This window comes from Rhinolophus sinicus, chromosome 9 (assembly GCF_057876585.1).
Source record: "Rhinolophus sinicus isolate RSI-liver-muscle chromosome 9, RSI-T2T, whole genome shotgun sequence".
NCBI classification, from domain to species: Eukaryota; Metazoa; Chordata; class Mammalia; order Chiroptera; family Rhinolophidae; genus Rhinolophus; species Rhinolophus sinicus.
This window is the reverse complement of record NC_142509.1, coordinates 29,681,511-29,703,532: the sequence shown is the minus strand read 5'-3', so window position 1 is coordinate 29,703,532 and position 22,022 is coordinate 29,681,511. Positions and strand designations below refer to the sequence as shown.

The following is a 22,022-nucleotide window of genomic DNA, read 5'->3' as shown; positions in this document are numbered from 1 at the left end:
GCCCTTTAAAGAGCACGAGGCTGCTGCTCTGCCTCTCCCTGGAATTCCCACGGACTGAGCAAACGAGCACCCCACTCCTGCAGACCTACTGCAGCAGCTGAGAAGGGGCCCCAGGGAATTCACATGCAGGACTACGCTTGCCCTGGGGGTCGGTAAACGTTGCTTGAATATCATACTGTGTTAGTGACATTCAGAATGTGAATTTCGGGCAAGGACAAATCTAAGAGATTGGTCCAAAGGAACAGTACAGGATGGTTCTCTAGCACTGGCCGGGTCCTTCCACATCACTCTGCCTAGAAACTCGAGGCAGGTGTCTTCAGCAGGGACAGTGTCACTCACTTCCATCCCTGCCTTCAAGGAGCATAATGACATGGGCCCTCTTTGTGCAACTTCTCTCACATTCACTATGTAATAGGGAGAGAACAAGACTGAAAATTGGGAGGGATGATTGCCAGTGCTGGGGAAATCATTCATCGATCTATCCATCCAGCCATCATTTATTCTTCCAGCAAACATTCACTGAACCTTTGTGTACCCAGTGCTGTGTTAAGCACAGAAGTGACAGAGATGAGTAAGACAGAGGCCCTACTCTCAAAGAACTCATGGTCCAGGAGGTCTGAAAAACAATAGGGACTCAAAACCTGTTGGATACACAAGTGACAGGCATGACCGTGGCAACTACAGAGACAGCCTAGAGTATGTATGATGGTGATTCTAGCCTCTGGGTCAGATTTGTATCACATTTGCTACTAATCAGCTAAGAACAGGATTCTGTAAGCATTTTCTAAAAGGGCCAGATAGCAAATACTTTCAACTTTGCAGGGCATACAGCCTCCGTCATAACTACTCAAGTCTACAACAGTCGTATGAAAGCGGCCATAGATAATATGTCAATGAACAACTGTATTCCAATAAAACTTTATTTACAAGAACAAGTGGTGGGCCAGATTTGGCCCTCAAGCGGTAGTTGGTCAATCCCCAGGTAGGAAGATGTGATCTTAGGGGAGTTATATAATAATCTCCTGATATCTCAGTTTCCTTCACTACCACAGAGAGATGGAGATAATAGCTACCTCGTGAAGGGGTAGAAGCTGACACTACACGTAAAACACTTAGCACCCTGCCCATAACATGGTAAGGACCCAATAAGTGTTAGCTGTTTCTATGATTATTATTCCCTGCACGATAATAAAAGTCTGCAGGCAGAGTTGGAAAGGAGTGGAGGTCAGTTTGGTGTGAGGAAAACCACAGCCAATTTTATCTGTGAGAGCCTCTCTAAATAAACCTGTCAGAACAAGGACACAGCCCGCCTAACTTCCCCATAAGGCTGAGAGCCCTCTGAAGACTAGAAAATTCTCTGGTCCTCACCAAGACTTTCTACAAAACAAAGCATGTAACAAAATGAATCTGTATGTTCCCTGAGCAAAAAACATGTTTCTTAGATATTCCTCCTCGACGTCACTGAAAAGAAAATGTTTTAAGTCTCCACGTCTTCGAAAGTGTAACCAAAGCGGGTGCCAACCTCAGGTTCCATGAGGTAATATCCTGCCACACCTCCATCTCCACCCCCAGAAGCATCCGGCCCCGACTCAGGGGTTCGGACCCAGGTTGGTTGGGGACATAGCCGATTCCGCTGTACCTCACTCAGCTGACAGTCACGGAAAGGCCATCTCTCTAATTAATGTACAAATGACGATCTTGAAACATAACCAGGGCTGGAAGGAAGGGGTCGGTGACTGCTTCCTGAAAATCATGAAGCACCACTCTAGAAAATTAACCTCGCCTGCTCCCCTTGCAGCTTCTGGGACCCTGGTCTTGGTGGAACGGGGCCCCAGCTGGAGGCCTAGAGAGTTGTTAATATTTTTATTCTTCCTCTATTAATTCAAGTTAATAATACCTCCAGCCTGAGGGGAGCAGGAGGAGGGGGTGGAGAGCTCATTGCTAGAGACCAGACAGCCGCTGGCCACGTTCATTTTTAATTCCAGAGTCCCAACAGGGTCCAGCGGGAGCTATGAGGTCAGGAGGCCATCGGAGGTGATGCACGCGGGGAACTGAGCAGCACTAGAAGGTGCTGTCAGCCACCACGAGCAGATGGCATGACCTCCCATTGACTTCTATTCGGCTGTGTCACCAGAGCCACACTCTCCTGTGTCCTGGAAGGCACACGGAATACTTAGAAGAATTAATTAATGGAAAACAGGACTAAAAGGGCTCAGAGCAACTGGACTGAGGTCTGGAGGCCAAAATGTGCCTCAGGGAAAATGACTCATGACAACTCATGCCCCTCCACGCTGAGAGCCCTTCCACAGGCTCCCTACTGACTACGTTCAGGATCGACTCCAAATTGCTCAACAGCTCCACTTACTCCTCCCTTCTCACCCACCCCATACCACACACAGGCTAACGTCCAGCCCCGCAGCTATTTTTAGTTCCCCAACCTGTTATTCTCCTGCCTGTACACTATTCCCTCTCTCTTCACCTAACTAACTCCCACTCACTCTTCAGGTCTCATCTTAGGCGAACTACAGCCTGAAGGCCAAATCCGGCCCACCACTTGTTTTTGTAAATAAAGATTTATTGAAACACCATCGTGCACATTCATTTGCATATCATCTATGGCTGCTTTCACTTATAAACGCAGCATTGGGTGGATGCAAGAGAGACCATAGGGCAGCAGAGCCTGATGTATTTGTTACCTGGCCCCTTACAGGAAAAGTGTTCCAACTCCTGTCTTAGAAGATGGTTTCTCTAGGAAGCTGTCCCTGGCTCCCTCGAGTGTTTCAGGTGACCCTCTATGCCACAGCTTTCTGCCACTGAGCTATAAATTAATATTTTCAGTCTGTCTCCCCTAAACCCTGAGCTCCTTGAAAGGAAGACCATTTTTTTTGTGTGTGTGCAATTCTGCATCCCAGGGCTCTCACACAGACCCTGCGTATTACGAGCACCAAATAATACGTTTACAGAATGAAAGAATGAACAAATGAGTGAGTGTTTTGATGCTGTGCTGGAGAGCCCGATAATACCACTGAACAGAGTACAACTCCTCATTCAGGCTGTTGACCACTCGGCCAGGAGTCTGTCTGTACAGTGGCACTATTTCTCTGGGATGAACAGAGAGAAGAGGGCCGGCCCAAGCATTAGCCTGTCCAATGAACTAGGTGGCCCCAACATATGTCCTGGGGAACTGCTCCCAGACCAAACACAGGGGAGAAGAGACGCAAGTTTCACCAACAGTTGGGTCCAGACTATTCCAAGGTGAAACCAGTATTCTAAACCCTATTGTTTCTTCCAAGGTAGCTCCCCCACCCCCCCATGGACCACTTTATCCTGCTCAGCACACGTTGCTGTCTTAGTCTGCTGAAGTATCATTCTTTTCAACTATAAGATCAATTGTAAGCTTCTGGAAAGCTGGGGCATTTGCTCACCAGAGATTCCCTATAGCACTTGGCACCATATAGGCAAAAAATGTATGATGAATGAATGACTGCATGAATGAATGGAACTCAACCATCAAATCCTTCCATCAAGCATACAATGGTACAGGTGGGACCAGATTTCACTCTGGGTGGGCCCAGGACTGGCCCGTGACCCAGTAGGAAACCTAGAAGTGCCCTGTTTAAGGATGGTCATTACTGTTTCATGACGACCTGACGACTGGCACGCTAAGGCCACACAGTTGGCCTTAAGTAGCTTCTTCATCATGACCTCCAGTTTCTGGAAGCATTTCTGGGGTCTTGGCTGTGCCCAGCCTTGTTCCTAACCTCTGTGTTGGCTTTCAAAGGCGTCACTGATTGCCCACTTTCATGCGACTGCTCCACTTCATGCTGATGTCACGCCCTCATCCTGGTCCCCATTATCTTAAATCAAACTGCTGGGCGGCTGCCCTCTGTCACTCAGGCTGCCATCCCGGAGCCAGTGCACCGTGGAGAAGTTGGCCTTGGAAGGAATGTTTATATCTCCCCATCTATCACACTAAAAGGTTCCTTTCAAATTCTATCCAATAAGTCAAAAAATCAAGACAGAGAACAGGGCCTTCTCTTTATCTTTTCCAGAAATGGCTGGCTACCCTCTGGAGTGAACAGATTTCAGGCATTTAATTTGGCAACCGAGTGACATGCCCTCCCAGAAGGCTGGCGCCTGCCAGTGGCAGAGCAACGAGAGGGGAAAAGAAGCTACAACTCACAACAAGATTACCACAAAGAGAGATAAAGAGGAACCATAAATTCTCCTCAAAGAATGCAGTCCCTCAGGAAACCCTGCCGTGTCCTGAACACCAGACGAGCTTTTATTCACAGGCACCTCAATCCTGAGTCTAATTCTAATGCTCTTCCTTTTATTATGGTAATAACAATAACTATAATTATGTATTCGAGATACCAGTGCCCCGAAAAATGTATCATTCCACTTGGAGCTAAGCCGCTCTTGGTTGGTATAAACAACGAGCCTGTCAGATGACACTTCTGGATGATTTGGGGAAAATGCAGCTAGAAAATCATCAGAACACCGTAAAACCATAGGATGCCCTATAACAGTAGCTAAGAAATATGTTTAACAGCTTAAGGATGACACGCTCTCCCCCCCCCAGCTTTGTCTGACCTACCTTTGTTTCATATTCTAAGTCACAGCCCCACCAACAGAAGAATCATTGGCTCTAATCAATGGAATGAAGGGCTTTGAAAAGGGACGGAAATCAAATTAACTGAACATTCCAGTTTTGACTGACAGATAATGACTGTCCCAGAGTGTCGTGTTGGGAAGGATTCTGAGGTCACACCTGAGTCCATGAAAACTGCCTGCCTGTGGAAGTGAAGGAGGAATGGACAGCCTTGTACTAGGTACCACATACGCCAACCCTACCTTTGGTCATTTGACCATCGCTGAATCAGGTCAAAAAGAGATTTCTCCTCATCATCTGTGCCCAGCCAATTCAAACAGACCCCACAAGATCCCATGAAAATGTCACCCAAAGTCACTTATTCACTTCTGCTTTCCTTGACACCGTTCCCTTCTGCTCAGGGAAAATATGCACTCCTTTGTCTGGTCAAAAATGTAAAGTGACCAATGCTGTAAACTCTCCATCTTTCTCTACTCTAGCACTTTTGACACTGACTAGGGGAATTTGCCTGCACACTCAGGGCTATATCCCAGTGCCAGGTCCAGGGAAAGGCCCAGTAAATATTTGTTGAATTTGTGTTCCATTCAGGCAACCTGGCTTCAGAGCCCGTGCCATCCCTTAATGCCACCATGGACTTTGGGTGAGAAGGCACCCCATCTCTGATACTTTGCTAGTCTGGATGAGTTTGGACAAGTCACGTTCTCTCTTAAAGCCAATTTCTTTGCCTGTAAAGTGGCATGTCAGAGGATAAAATACAATAAACCACTTAAAGTACCAGCATACAACAAGTAATTTAATATAGTAACAGCTACCATTCATATGATTATAACAATCATTCAATCAACAAACCTTTTCATTTAGTGAAAATGTATTCCACACAGCTATGTATAGAGCATAACGCAATTACCATTATTCCTTAGTCTTAGTTTAGGTTCCCCCAAAATCAGACCCTGAGAGAAGTTTTGGGGTGCAAGAAGTATATTTGGGAGGCGGTCCCAGGAAACACGACAAAGTGGAGAGGGGAGGCAGGGAAGGAAGGAAAGCCCATAATGGATGTGTTGTGGGGCATCTGTACCATCGTGGGCAACTGGGGCTCAGCTCGGAGGGGCTCCGAGAAAGTATGTGGAACACATCAGAATGACCCTATTGAGGGCATATTTAGGCACTAATTCTTGTCGCACTGTTGGAAGCTTTCTCCTACAGGCATGAACTCCCTGGTATTTCCAGCCTGCTCTACACTCAGACCAAATATGCTCCACTGGCCAAAAATGGCCCCTAGGAAGAGACACAGGAGGACCCTGGGGTGAACGGGATCTGTCTACCAAAGCTATAGGTGGCATCCAGCGTTGGCCTAGGGAGATAGGTGGGCCCTCGCCAGCCTTCGGCAACACAGTTTCCTCTCTATGGAAGCCACAATTCTACGTGACTTGTTTCTAAGTCACAAGGTTACTTAGCAGCAACTGTGGGACTCACCTTGGCTCCTAGGAAACTCACCACTCCTTCAAAAGAGATAACAAGAGACAGAGGCAGGCACTGAGTGAACAAAAAGATACAACTGAACAAATCTCACCAGAATAACATCTTCAGTTATTCCTTGTAAATAAGAAGTCACCTCCAAGGAAATGCCCTGCTACCTAACTCACAGCACACCTCACCACAATAATTCATAATAAAAGAAGCAGTTTGTTGAGCTAATTTTCCATTAGGGAACTTCAGAGCTGCTATGTCAGTAGGCCTAGGACAACAAATGATTCATCAGAGCTGTTATTGCAAGACTCCGGGGCAGATACAATGAGGTGGTCCCTGTGATAGTTAGAAAGCCAAACTTATTTTACGTGAGCCTAACTCAACTCATCGCAGGACTGAAGGAGCGTGAGGGGAAGGGTGAGGTCTCGATAAGGGGAAGGGCCTATCCTTGCCCCACACCTAGGAAAGAGGTCCTGGAATCCAGCTAGGATAGGAAACGCAAGGTCAATGCCGAAAGGAGCTGTGAACAGAACGTTCCTATGCAAAGTAATGACAGCATTTCATTTCAAACCTGATACGCATGAATCTTACTTAGAAAAAATTATAAATTATGTTATGTATAATGTACATTATATATTTATGCATATTATAAAAAAATAACACCTCACTAAATCAAAATAAAAAGACATGCGGTGTGAACTGGCGCAAAGACCACATTACAAGATTTTTAGAGAGAAAGCTGTGGAAAAGGGTGACCACACCCGTTTCACCTTCTGCAAATAGGAACTGGACCTTGGGTTGACTTTCTGGCTCCGATCCTCTGAACTCTGCTAAAGGGGAAATGTCAACTGTGTTAGGAGACCACACAGCTTACGGCAGAATTGCCTCTAGAGGGTAGGTTGCCTATGGCCGGGGAGTTCTCAGTATGACCTTGAAATACAATCCAACAGCCTTGGGGATCCTTGAACCATGACGGTCATACCTGAACATGTTCCCTGGGGGGACCTGGGCGCTAACACTGATGGAGCTGTGACAAGAGCTACTGTCCCCTAAGCCAGGACGGTTCCCACCTGCTGAATATGGAGCTCATCACCTTGTACCTGAACTGCCACTTGGAGATGGAGGCAAGAAAGAGGAGCCCCTGAAGACCCGCAGAAGAGACGCCTGATGCTGCCTTGTATCCTCCTAGGTCAATCTGACGTCAAGTGTGGCCTGTGTTAATCTCGTGTGTCTGAATGCTCAGCTAAACCTAAAAGGACCCCCTGTCTGAGCACCACCGAAGCCCTTCTATGGTAATGAACATATTACTACAGACGTCCTAATCACTCCACTCTTGCCCTTACAAACACACGATTGAGTGCGTTGTCATAATTAGCAGATGATCTGTAGATGTGTGTCAGGGAGTTGCAGTTGCTTGCATATAATTAGTTTTCTAAAATAAACAAAGTCTTATTTACATAATGAATCCACTGAGCAAAGGCTGTTCTCCTTCAAGCTACAAACGATACAGATTCCAGATACAGAAATCTGAATTCGTTGGAACTAAGAGAATGTGAGAGGATTGAGTGTGGGTCTCACCCAGCCTGGTTCTCTTTGCTCCCAGGCTAGCGGAGGGTTTTCACACACTCCCTCAGAAGGGCAGAGGTGAAATGTGTTTATACATAAACAATACAGAGGTCTGAAAGCAGAGACACGCACAAAGGAACATTCTAAATGTGCTCTGGGGAAAATAGAAGAGTTTCTAAAAGGGGTAACAGGTGAGAGGTCAGAAATGGAATATTCATATTTAGGCAGGACGAACAAAGGCAAGTCACATTAGTAAATGCATAGAGTGTGGTTCCTACCATATTTCCCCCAAAATAAGACCAGGTCTTATATTAATTTTTGCTCCAAAAGACGCATTAGGGCTTATTTTATATTACGAGCGTCCTGAAAAACCATGGTAGGGCTTCTTTTCTGCTTAGGTCTTATTTCCAGTGAGGTCTTAAACACGGTATTAAGAAGAAAGGGCACTAGATATACAGAAAGTGCTAAAAAAATGTATACACATTTTAAGAAAGGAAAAAACTGTATTAAAATTATAATCATATATACCGATAATGAAAGACGAACACAAGTCCCATGTATATATTTTTTGGCACCCCCGTTATTATTTATGTACATACAAACACTATATATGTAGACAGGATTCTGACTGAAGTATTAAGAGCAGTTTTAGTTGTTCTCTATAGCAAAGGGAAAAACTTGGATCTTGCATGGCTTACATTTTCTACTGCTTGTCCTTCCAAAATAAAGATGAAGCTAGGAATTATTTCTGTAATGAAAACAAAATTGTAACTGAAAACTACCTTTAAAAAGTATTTGCCTACAGCATAAGGAATATAGTCACTCACTTTGTGATATAGCATAGTACAGAGTCAGATGGTTGCTGGACTTATCATGGCGATCACTTCTTTAAGTAGATAAATGTAGAATAACCACGGTGTACCCCTGAAACTAATAGACTGTATGTTAGCTTTATTTTTAACAAAAATGCTTTTTTAAGTATTTGCAAAAAAGTGTGTGTGGGGGGGGGGATTTACAACAGAATTCCCTTTTAATACCAAGCTTCTCCGACGCATTTAAAATGTGATCAGTTTTCAGAAATCCAGTTTACCCTTTCAGAGGCTCTGACCGGAGAAAGTCATTTGTATCACGGGCAGACAAATGGAGGAATCTACAGACAGACAACTCATTGCACACAGAAGAATTATTACATTTTTCTTTTTCTAACACCGTGGCCGTGGGGTCCTGGGACTATAAAGGTCAAGATGGCCAGAATCCCTGAGATCTCTCTCCCTCTTAATTTTCCAAATGGCTGACTGTACGGAATTGGTGCCAATTTACCCACATAAGTGTGGCCACACAGCCAGAGGGAGAAAACTGACAAGAATGTTTATATATAACTGTATCTATAGGATTATATCCATAGAGACATGTCCGTGTTTCTCAACCATTTTATTTTTCGTTTTGACCCATCAAGGAAACTTTTTAGATGTTTTTTTCCTAATCATCACCCCCCAACTCCCAGTGAAATATTAACACCACAGATATATATATATATATATATATATATATATATATATATATATATATATATCTGTTTATGTAGATGGCTCTTTGGAAGGTCACAAACTATTGCAATATCAAGAAGTTGTTTGTTTGGTTTTTCTTGTCTCCCTCCCCCAAGACCCAATTTTTGCACCACTGGGGGTGATTTCATCCCTGTTGAGAATACACTGTGTGTGTGTGTGTGTGTGTGTGTGTGTGTGTGTGTGTGTGTGTAAAACAAAGGACCAGTATATACTTTCCACTTTCTTCATCATATTTCCTGTGTTGTCTCAATTTCCAAAGAAATCAAGTATTACTTTTAACTTTCACCTTGGAAAACAACAACACAGTTCTCTCCCCTTATCCGTGGGGGATACGTTCCAAAGCCCCCAGTGGATGCCTAAAACTGCAAACAGTACTGAACCCTATATACACTGTTTCCCCTATATACATAGCTATGATAAAGGTTAATTTATAAGTTAGGTACAGTTAGAGATTAGCAACAATAAATAATAAAATAGAATTACAACAACAGACTGTAAACAAAAGTTACGTGAGTGTGGTCTGTCTGATAACCTATCTGATAACCGAGACAGCTACTAACTAACAGGTGAGGAACGTACACAGTATGGAAATGCTGGACAAAGGGATGGATGGTTTGCATCCTGGGTGGGACAGAGTGGGATGGAGCCAGATTTCATCACGCTACTCAGAACAGTGCATAATTTACAACACATGAAATGTTTATTTCTGGGATTTTCCATTGAATATTTCGCACCACAGTTGACTGCATGTAACTGAAATCATGGAAAGCAAAACTGTGGGTACGGGGGGACGACTGGAATCTTTTTTCCCTTTATGTGTATGTGTGTGTGTATGCATGTGTTTAGTAAAGACATAGGAGTAAAATTACGTGCTTAAGCTCAAATGTCAGAAAGAAAGAAAGAGAGCAAGAGAGAAAGAAAGGACAGAGGGAGGGAGGAAAGAAGGGAGGAGGAGGTAGGGAAGGAGGGAAGGAAGAAGAAAGGAAGGAAGGAAGGGAGAGAGAGAGGAAGGGAGGGAGGGAAAAGGAAAGCAGGATAAATGTTTTTGACTAAGAACAAGCCCAGCTGTTCTGGTAGATTCCAACACACCTAGACTGCAAGGCTCCCAATGAGGTGAGAAACATGCTATAGCTATTATAATATTTTCTTGTTTTCTTGCCATAGTCTTTCTAAAAATGCCCATGAGATATCATCGAGGACAGGAATGAAACCCAAATAGACCATCTGATAAACACCACCTGAACCATCCTTGTCATTTCACGTTTTCAGTGCTGGTCACAGCCCACGAAAATGATGTCGCCGTTCACTAATGAGTCATGACCATAGATTTTAAAACGTCAATATATTCCAACCTCTTTGGTTCACAGAAAAGAGAGCCAAGGCTCAGAGAGGTTAAATCCACGGTCACAAGGCTACTTCCTGGCAGTACCAGGAAGAGCTCAGACCAAGGTAAATGTTGGCCAATGTTACCCATCTACCTATTAGCACGCAACGTCTTCTCTCCATAAACTCTTCATTAATCTTCCTGCTCAGAATTCATCTCTACCCCGTTCCCCCTGGCCACACAAGTCCAGGCAGGGTATCGTTCTCTCTAACTTGGATCTTTTTTAATGCTCAAAGTTCAAGTGTCCTAAAGGTCCCTGATGATCTGGGGGCACGGTCTCAGGCCAAGTGGTCACATGGCATCGTCCACATCACCAAACTGACCACTCTGCAGCTCTCCTCAGCTGGCTTCTTGCAATGAAGCTCCAGCATGAGGTGAACCAGGGAATACCTTCTGTGGGGAACTGTTGAGCTTGCAAAACTGGGCAGAAGAAGCCTGATGAGCAAAGCTGAACTTCGCCTGAATCCTGATATACAATTTCAAAAAACACTGAAGCCTGGCCCAATTCATTTGGAAGACCTTGAGAAAGTGGGCAATTCAGCCCTATCGTGACAAAACCAATCCCATAGGGGTCTCGGGAAAGGCTCATATTGAAAGAGTGGTATTGGCATAAAAACAGAAACGAAGGCCAACGGAACTGAATCAAGGGCCTGTAAATAAACCATAACAATATTTGACAAGGGAGTCATGAATACTCAATAAGAAAAGCATAATCACTTCAATAAATGGTGTTGGGAAAACTAGATAGTTACATGCAAAAGAATGAACTTGGACCCCTACCTTACACCATTCAAAAAAAAAATTACCTCAAAATGGATTAAAGATTTACATGTAAGACCTAAAACTGTAAACTCCTAGAAGAAAAAATAGGGAAAAAAGCTCCCTGACATTGGTCTTGGCAACAATTATTTTTTTATTTGACCCCCAACGTACAAGCAACCAAAAGTAAAATTCAGCAAGTGGGACAACATCAAACTAAAAGGCTTCTGCACAGCAAAGAAAACAACATAAATAAATAAATAGGCAACCTACAGCATGGGAGAAAATATGTGTCTGGTAAGGGATGAATATTCAAAATATATAAGAAACTCCTAAACTCAACAGCACACACACAAAAACACACACAAATAATCTGATTAAAACATGGGCAAAAAGCCTGAATAGGCATTTTTCCAAAGAAGAGATATAAATGGCCACCAAGGACATGAAAAGGTTCTCAACATCACTCTTCATTAGGAAACACTAGTCAAGACCATAGTGAAGCATCACCTCACACGGTCAGAATGGTGAGTATAAAAATAACAAGAGACAACAAATGCTGGCGAGAGGATGTGGAGGAAAGGAAACCCTGTGCACTGTTGGTGGGAATGTAAATTCATGCAGCCACTGTGGAAAACAGTATGGCGGTTCTGTCAAAGCACTAAAAATGGAGCTCCGGTTATTTGATTAACATCAGTTCTCACGAGGCCCAAGACTTGTCTTTTGTATCTTTCCATGATACCCCACCAACTCGTCCAGAGCCTAGAACATACCACATTTCATCACTTCGAAGACGCACATATTTTTACATTTGCGGCAGGATGCATCTCACAATGTCTTAGATTCAGCCACACAGGGTAGGAGAGTTCAGGAAACACTGGCTGAATTGGGGGAGACCCTCACAGGAGGGTGCTACTCTGAACCCCCTGAAGGGTGACGGCTGACACGGGTAATAGGAGAGGTTGGGTGTGTGTCCCAGAGAGTCCTGGGACCCTCACCAGCGCTCATGCAGCACTGTGTCACACAATTAACATGTCACGGGAACGTGGGTTCTCTACTGCTCGAGGCGGGAGGACAGCAGCAAAGGAGGGAGCCTGAGATTGGGGCAGACCCCTGAGCCCTTCTGTGTAACTGCCCCCACACATTGCCCCCTTTCCTACTCTTTTCTTGGTGTCATTGGTTCAGCATAATGGTCACTTTTGCCCCAAGAATGGAGGCTACACAGCTCCCTGGAGGGAACAGGACTTGCTGCTTGCACAGGGAGGGGGTACAAAAGAGGAACTACCACAAGATGCCCCCAGGCCCACTGACCACTGACTAAGGCCATGGGCACTGCCTACAGCCATCACTGCCCTCCCCTCAATGGCGCTAGGTATTCTACCTACACCTGGAGAATACCTAGCCAATTCTGGATAAATGCCCAAGTCAAAGGTGAGTGCGCACAGATGTGGGGTAGGGGAAATCCCTGAGAGTCTTTGCAATGTCACAAGAAGCCAGAGTGAAGGCCAGGTTCAGCCAGGGCCTCTGCACTTCACGTTCCCTACAAAAGGCTGGGCCAGCCCTGCCTGCCTTTGGTTCATGCCAGAGTGCCCTGTGGGGTCTCTGGCCGGCCTCAGCCCTCGATGGGCCCTCACACACAGGAATTGCAATGTCATGCGCCCCACTGTTCCCCTACATCATAGCTGCAGGACTTCCAGAGCGTGGGTCTGGGCTTTTCACACACAACGAATTTAGACTCGTTACCATATCTCCTAATAAGACTATGCATAATCATTTCATCTTCTGTGCCTTAACTGCAATCTTGTTAAATGTAAATATTTGAAACTTGCTACCCACGTTTGTAACCCTGTTTAGCATGTCTTCCCATCTTTAAAAACACTGAGAACCTCAAAAGAATGCACAGGACCAAGGCCACAGTTAGCCTCTGAGGGGCACTACAGAGACCCGCCCGACTCTCCCCATGTAGCCAGCATTAGCCACAGATACCGTGTCACCCTCTGCTGGCAGCAAGAGCCCCCACACCAGAGCCAGGCACACACTGTACCCGCTTTCATGACTTTCTCCCCTGGGTGCCTACGACCCAACCCTAAACTTGTGTATGCCACACTTTGCTCTGACAGTCCATAACTCCACTCCCTGAGCCACCCCCACCCCAAGCAGACCTGGACATGCCTCTTAGTTATAATCCCTGAGCATGTCGCATGCACAGGGTCAGTCTAGCGCCATCCAGGACGGTAGCCACTGGCCCATGTAGCCATCCCACTTGGAACGCAGTCAGTCCATATGGAGATGAACTGTGGGTGTAAAATACACACTGGATTTTGAAGACTTAGGAGGAAAAAAAGAATGCAAACTATCTCAGTAATACTATTTTACACGAATTCTATGTTGAAGTGATAGTATTTTGATATATTGAGTTAAATGACACATATTATGAAAATTACTGTCACTTGTTCTTTTTGCTCTTTTGCTCTTTTTCTCTTTTGTTCTTTTTGCTCTTTTGCTTTTTCTCTATTGTTCTTTTTGCTCTTTTGCTCTTTTTCATGTGGCCACTAGGAAATGCAGGGTTGCCTCTGCAGCTCACATCCTATTTCTAAGAGGAGCACTAGAACAGACCCTGCAGGGGTTGGCACACAACGCTGTCAAGGGCGGGATGGTAAATATTCCTGGCTTTGTGGGTGGCACTCAACCCCCCCCATCGCAGCAGGAAAGCAGCCACAGATACAACCCACAGGAATGAACTTGGCTGTGTCGCAATGAATTCAGATTTGGCCCCTAGATGACAGTGTGCCCACCCCTACTGTAGACTGTTATTAGTGCTAAGAAGGGTCCTTTTTGGAAAATTCCATTCTATTCCTTTTCTCACGGGCCCTCAGTCAAAAACAAACAAAAACAACACTTTTCATTCACCTGGAGGAGGGACACACAAGTCGACGGGAGGCTTCCCTGACTTGGGGCCACAAGCCCCTGGCAGCCCCAGGCTCAGCTATCCCAGGGCTCCCAGCAGGCACTTACTTGGGCGTGTGGGCCTCGTCTACGCGGTGAGCCAGCTGGAATTCGTGGGACTTGCTCCGATGCAGGGCCGTGAAACCCGGGAGCAAGTGGATCAGCTTTCGGGAGGAAGGTGGCGGGGTCCCCGGGGGCTTCAGCTTGTTTTTCCTCCTCATGGGCGGCGGTGTGCCAGGCGGCGTTGCGGTGGTGACGATATTGGGGGTGCGCGGCGGGGTGCGGACCGCATGCCGCTGCCGGGGTGATGGGGGCAGGGAACGGTGGCCCGACTCCAGGGGCGGTGGCGGGCACAGGCCCGGGTAGGCGTCCACGGTGAGCCTGTCCACGTGGGTGTACACGGGGGTCCCGGGGGTGGGGCCAGCATGACAGTGCTGGACACACTTGGACTGGACCCTGGGGCTCTGGGAGAGGTGGGTGCGGATCCACGGGGTTGGCTCCGACGGGCACACAGGGCTGTTCTCCTTCCCCGTCTCCGTGGCGGGCCACTGGATGGTCCAGTCTTGTTTAGAAAGGTTGCCCCCTAGTTGGAACAAAGGAGCAGAGAGACATGGGTCAGGCCCGAGAAAGCCAGGTGAGTTACACCATCTGCACGGACGGACGCATGGTACACTCGGCAGGTTAGAACATCGGCGCGCTACACTGTGTGCACATTTACATAAACTCGACCACACCACATGGCCTCTCCCAAAAGAGAATGAAATGCCTTTGTCGGCCCTCTCATCATAAACCCCCCTTCAACAGCCTTGCCCTCCACTGTCCCAGGTGGAGAAGCCCACATCTGAAATGTCCTGAGAAGCGAAGAGTTACTTCTTGCCTTTTAAGCTTCCAACGGTCGTAGTTCCAATGGTCCCAAGGCGATTTAAAGGATTTTCAAGGATAATCTTTCCCTTCCATAGCAATTGTAATACCTAACCCCCAGGTGAGATGCATGAATTCTGCAGAAGTCAAGTTCACCCCTGGTCCTTCCCTGGCCACCCTTCTGCCACTGCACGCTTCCCGATCTATGCCTCACAGTGTCCTCCATGAATTCATCCAACCAGCACTTTCTGAATGTGCCAGGTGCTGTGCTTGGAAAGGGCACAAGAAACCACACCCAGGCCGGGCCCTGGTCCCTAGCCTTCCATTCTGCTGACATGACACTCACGAGAACACACTCATGAAAGGATTGTAGCTGATGTCAGCGCTGGGAGGGAAGCCAACAGAATGACATGATCAGAAGCGTCCTGGCAATGGTGAATGGTTAACCAAACCGTGGTGCGTACAAGCCATAGAACCACTTGGCCACAAAGAGGAATGAACTATTGAGGGACTCAGCAACGTGGGGATGCTGCAGACTATGCTGAGCGACCAAAGCCAGCCCCCAAAGCTTGACTCCACTGACATATCATTTTTGAAATGACAATATTTAGAAATGGAGGATAGATTGGTGGGTGTCAGGGGTTAGGCATGATGGACACAGGAAGGAGGACACAGGATGGGTGTGGCTATAAAAGGACAACACAAGAGGCACTTTGTAGTGTTGGAACTGTCCAGGGTCTCCCCAGTGGTGGTGGATGCGTGAACCCACCCAGGTGATAAAATTGCACAGAACTAAGTACATACACACACACGAGAACAAATAAAACTAGGGAAATAACAAGATCAGTGGGCTGTATGAATATCAATATTCTAGCTGTGGTATCATACAGTAGTTTTGCAAAAGGTTACCATTGGGAGAAACTGAGCAGACTGTACAAGGGAGCTGTTATGGGCTGAATGTCTGTCTCGCCAAATTCATACATTGAAATCCTACCACCACCCCCCCCAATGTGATGGTATGTGGCAGTGGGGCTTTGGAGTTAATTAGATTGAATGTGGTCGTGAGGGTGGGGCCCTCATGATGGGAATAGCACTCTTATAAGGAGATGAGGGGACAAAAGCTCCAACTAAAGGCCACCTGAGGCATGAAGGTGGCTGGTTACAAGCCAGGAAGTGGATCCTCAACAAGAACCAAATCTGCCGGCACCTTGATCTTGGACGTCCAGCTTCCGGAACTGTGAGAAATAAATGTCTTTTGTGTAAGCCACACCGTCTACGGTATTTGTTACAGCAGCCCAAGCTGACTAGGTACCTCTCTATTATTTCTTATCATTGCATGTGACTCTTCAAGTAGGCCAATAAAAATTTCAAATGAAAAACTTAAGAATAACAGAGTGCGGGCGGAGGAGGGCTCACTTTAGGAAGAGTGATCAGCCTCCTATAAGGGAGTGACATTTAAGCTGATGACAAGAAGGAGACGGTCATGCTACGAGCCAAGGAGAGAGCATGGCAGGGGTGGGGGGCAGGGAGGACGACGGGAAGGGCAAAAGCATAGAGAGGGGAAGGGGCTTGTGTTTTTAAGTCTTGCAACAGTTCATTAGAAAAAAATGGAGACATTAAAAAAAAAAATCCCCACTGTCATGAATAAAACTTTGGTTTTCAAGCCTGACATAAGCTAAATCAAGAAATAAAATAAATCTAATCATGCATTAACATTTCTTCGCTCCCTGGCTGTATCGAGAGGGCAAATACAAACCTGGGTTACATGTTCAGACTCTCAAGCTACAAAGGGCAGCCGTTCTTCATCCTCCTTGCTGAGAGGTGGAAAAGCGTAAGAGTCAAACACTACCAAACGTACAGGCTCCAATCCATACCATCTAAGTTAGGGCAGGCACTTTCCTAGGTCCCTTTTCTGGGTACCTTCTCGACGGCAGTGTGCCCAAGGTGTAGTGACAGTGGGCTGAGTGGCTCAAGGAGAGGCTGAAAGGACAGGTCACCTCCATCCAGTCGCCTTCAGCTGCCTCACGCTGGGCTCCCCAGCACCCTTGACCTGTCTAGTCCTTTATCTGTGTGTCTTTCCACAACGTTCCTCTGCTCGTGTGCCCCACCTACATCCAGTGGGCCCCTTTGAGCAACAAGAACGGATGCCCACTCACCAGTGCACCAGCGTCTCTGGGACCCATTTAATCACAAAGGGACAGAAGGAGCAGCAGGTGTATACATTCTGGGCCAGCACCTTGGGCTCCAGCAGGACTCCATGGTAAACGGATCCCATCCACTGGGCTATGTGGTTTCCAAGCCACATCATCAGGAAGCACCAGCCCCTCCCCTGGTGTGATTGGGGGCTGGACTATAACAGTGATATTATGGGCAGAGCCTGACCTCCAGTCCCAAACCTAGTTCTCAGCATTTACCCAGTGGGAGGGTCAGCCCTTCCCTTGGCATGAACAGGGGTTTGGGGCCCGAGACTTGGGGATTCAGCAGTATAGCCAGGCAGGAACTTAGCTTCCATCCCATTTTCATTCATAGTTGGGGGAATGCCAGTCCCTCCCTTGGCATGACCACAGGGCTGGGGTCCAAGCCTCGCACTCACAGCTGCATGATGTGGGGAACCAGCGCCCCCACTTGGCCTGTGACCTGGCTTGACAGCTGTGAACCCTTGGCTGCTATGGTTTCCAGCAGCTCTGTAGGAGGCCAGTCTCGGAACCAGCCGTGTCAAGCCCTACCTCTCAGCATCTATCCCCTTCCACTCAGGAAAGCCAATCCCTGGATGGTCCTCCACTGCTCTTGTTTCCAGCCTCCAGGCTTGCGTTTCTGCCTCCCTCAAAACATTTCCAGCCATACTGAACTATTATTATAGTTGCATTCTCCCGACTTGCCACGTTCTGTCATCTCCTGGCTTTCTCTGACATTGGATTCCGCTTCATAAGGGGAGCACGTATTTATTTGAGGTAAAACTCATGGAACACCCAATGCATCATTTTAAAGCCAACAATTCCATTGCATTTGGTACGTTCACTGTGTTGTGCAGCCACCACCTCTTTCGAAGAACCAAAGCATTTTTCTCTCTTCAAAAGGAAACCCTGCACCCATTAAACAGTTTCTCCCAGTCCCTCCTCCTTCCCCCAGCCCCTGGCCACCACGAGTCTGCTTTCTGTCTCTATGGATTTGCCCATTCTGGACATTTCATGTAAATGGAACCATATACATACATAGTGTATGATTCGTGCCTGGCTTCTTCCACTCAGCATAATGTTTTCGAGGTTCATCTAAATTGTAGCATGTGTCAGTTCCTTTTATGGATGAATACTATTCCATTGTATGGACATACCACATGTGTTTATCCATTAGTCAATCAATGGTCATTTTGGTTGCTTCCATCTTTTGGCTATTGTGACTAGTGCCACTGTGGTCATCCACACACAAACATTTAAGTGCCTGCTTTCCATTCCTTTGGGTCTATGCCTGGGAGTGGAATTACAGTGGACACTGATTTCATCACCACTCTTCCCACCAGACATCGTATGTTAAAGGTAGGGAAATGAATGACAGACACCCACCCCGGGGTCTGGCACGGTGAATGCCTGGGGAGGAAACGGGATGAGTTCCAGGCATCCAGAATAGATGATTCAGTCACCCTTAATCACCTGCCCATGTGTCTGCATCGGCGTGGTGGTCCAGGCTCTGTGCTGACGGCTTCACTCAATTCATCTCATTAACTCACTCCTCACGTCACCCTGATAGCGGCTCACATGTCCCGTCACCTCCTCACCCTTCTCTAACGGACGTCACCCCCAGCACTGTTTTTTATACCAGAGCCCTGCTTTATTCCCCCTCCATAGCACTTGTTATCACTCTGACATATCACAGATAATATATTGTATATGACCTATTACAGGTAATGTATATGTTATGTATTTGTTCATCCCCTTCTCTTCTCCATATCCCCACAAAGAATGTGAGCTCTGTGAGATGCTCGGTCAAGGGTAGCAGCAGCAGCTCAGTCTGAGAAGCTGAGGACCTGGGGAAGGGCTGTGGTGGCAGAAATGGAGACAAGTGGATTGACTGGGTGTAAGAGGAGGAGAAAAAAAATAGCTAACCTGTGTTGAGAACTTACTGCATTCCTAACACTGCTGCTCCAAGTGATTTACTTGTATCAATTTGTAGAGCCACACAACAATCCTACCGAGTAGACAAAAATTACTCTATTTTATAGATGAGGGAACTGAGGCATAGAGCAGTTTAAGGACTCACTCAAGACCAGACACCCGGGAAGGACAGCTGGGCTTTGGGTCCACACCCTTAACCATGACCCTAAGCCAAGGCTGACATCCTGGTGTCCAGCCTGGGTCCCACGGTGGCTGGCAGCACCGATCACAGTGACAGGAAACACAGGAGAAGGAAACGGAGCGTAGAAAAGATGGTGCGCTCAGGGCCAGACAAAGCGAGTCGGGAGTTCCTGCAGGACAGGCAGGAGGAGACGACGGGATGCGGGAGAACTTCACCTGCTCCTTCTTCTTCCTGGACTCCTGGGATCACTCCTCGGGAAGAAGCTATTTTTCTAGCCTGAGAAAATTGTTCTTAAGAGTCTAATACCTCCCAAGACTATCTCAGAGAGTGTCAGGCTTATCTCAGACTTTTTTTTTTTTTTTAACAAAGCAAGACATGGCTTAATCACGTTCACCTGTCTCCTCTCCCATCTGATCCCTGAGTCACCAGCGCAGACATCCCATGACCCTGAATGACAGGTCAGGGAGGGGAGGTCTGAGCACCTCACCCACTGCCTGGCTCCCTCAGCAGAAGAGAAATCTCTGCATGTAGACTTGCTTTCTGAAGCACAAAATAACAAGAATTAATTGTAAGTAAACATTAAGCAAGTAACTAACAGTTTGTATATGCACAGCACCCCCGGAACGTTGCACATGATGCTTAGAAATTAACTTGCCCCAATCTTTCCTCCCTGTGACTCAGTTTCTTCATCTGTAAAATGGGGATAACACCTAGCATTTCCCCTAGGATTGTGCTGAGGATTAAATAAAACCATTCAAGTAGAGCATTGTGTGTCATCTCAGGCACACAGTCGAGGTTGCGTGAATGTTTATGTAAAAGGGGAGTAAAACCATCTATTTCCCATAATGCTGGTGAGGATTAAATGAGATAAGCATATAAAATGCTTTGCATTCAGTGCCTATGTCCTTGAGGTGGCCCTACAGAAAGCAAACACATGAAGCAAAAGCCACTGAGCCTTTACTGTAGTTGAATTGTATCCCCTCAAAAGACGTGTTGAAGTCTTAACCCTCCGGACCTGTGAAGGTGAACTTATTTGAAAATAGGGTCTTTGCTGATGTAATCAAGTTAAGATGAGGTCATCCTGGATTAGAGAGCGCCCTACATCCAATGACTGGTGTCCTTAAAAGAAAAGGAGAGGACACAGAGAGGAGAAGGCTATGTGACAACAGAGGCAGAGACTGGAGGACACAGCTACAAGTCAAGGAAAGCCCAGGATTGCCAGCAATCACCAGAAGCTGGGAGAAAGGTATGGAACAGACAGTCCCCCAGGGGTCTTCTGAGGGAGTGTGGCCCAGCGACACCTTGATTTTAAACTTCAAGTCCCCATAACTGTAAGAAAATATGTTTCTGCTCTTCTGTACCACCTATTTTGTGGTGGCTTTGTTACAGCAGCCCTAGGAAACTAATACAGCCCTCAACCAGGAATCAACGCCATTTACAGAATATAGACTGGGGGGTTATGGTATAAAATTTAGGCACCTGCCAGACCCGGTTAGGGGATTCAGTGCTTCTCTTGCCTGCCCTGTGAGGCTGGTGCTATTGATCTATTTTATAAATGAGTTCTGGATGAGTGACAGGACTTGGCTAAAGTGCCACAGTTGGTATAATAGTAACCTACACTCTCACCCTTCCCCCGCTCATCACACGGCATCCTGCAGTTGAGCTGGGACCCACTGCCTCCCTAAGTCTACAGTTCTTTCACACACACACACACACACACACACACACCTACCTCTACGGGATTCAAGGAAGCACTGAGTTTCCCCCAAAGAATCCCTGTCCTAAAGTTGTTTCAAAGTCTGAGAGATGAAGAGAGAGAAAGAAAAAGCTTTATCCCTTTGCCAAATTCCAATCTCTATCAAATTCTCTTCTCTCCACCCCTACATCTCAAAATCAGAAGTTTGGGGGTGAAGAAGCAAAGCCTCATGTCATCAGCCAAATTTCCAGCTGCTCAATTGACAGGGATTCAAATTCTCTGCCGAGGCTTCAGACGTGTTTCACTGATGGGCTATGTTATATCAACTCTTCCCCTCTCTCTTTTGATCCTCTTTTTAATAAAGTCTGAGGGAAAAAAGGTAATTTTTCATTTTAAATAGGGAAGGTGTGTACCAAGGTGCTCGGAAGGGTTATTAATCGTAACCCTTGTTATCTTGTCATCCATTTTTGGAGAACCATTTTATTTCAAGTCTTGAAATGGGCGGGGAGAAAGGAATGGGTTTTAAGAAATGAAAGGTCTGAGGATTGATTAAAGACATTTCAAGGTGCAGGGGTTTTTCTTTTGACATTCTCTGATAAGGGACTTAGAGAAATAAAAGGCATTCTCAAGAGAGAAAATGATTTCAGAAAGTCTAGGCAGGTTTCTAACGTCTTTGTCCCTTCCCATTAATATTTTATAAACAAGTAAACGAGTGGCTTGGCATTCGTCTCAATTTCAGAGCCAGCATCAAATGTGTATAGGCTTTAGCCCGTCACCAGCACGACTGGCAAAGAGTCTACTACTCCAGAATCACCACTGCTTCTGTGACTATTTCAAAGCACTTGTTGGTTTAATCCTCAAAAGTTTTTA

General features: G+C 46.3%; 1 protein-coding gene across 4 annotated transcripts in view; it reads right to left on the bottom strand.

Moving 5' to 3' along the window:
* KSR2 (kinase suppressor of ras 2) overlaps positions 1–22,022 on the bottom strand; it is a 354,663-nt gene that overhangs the window by 207,610 nt on the left and 125,031 nt on the right. For all 4 annotated transcript variants that reach the window (XM_019753947.3, XM_074321394.2, XM_074321395.2 and 1 more), the window contains one exon: positions 14,375–14,888. In XM_019753947.3, the coding sequence (XP_019609506.2) occupies positions 14,375–14,888 (514 nt within the window). The remainder of the gene's footprint in view (positions 1–14,374; positions 14,889–22,022) is intronic.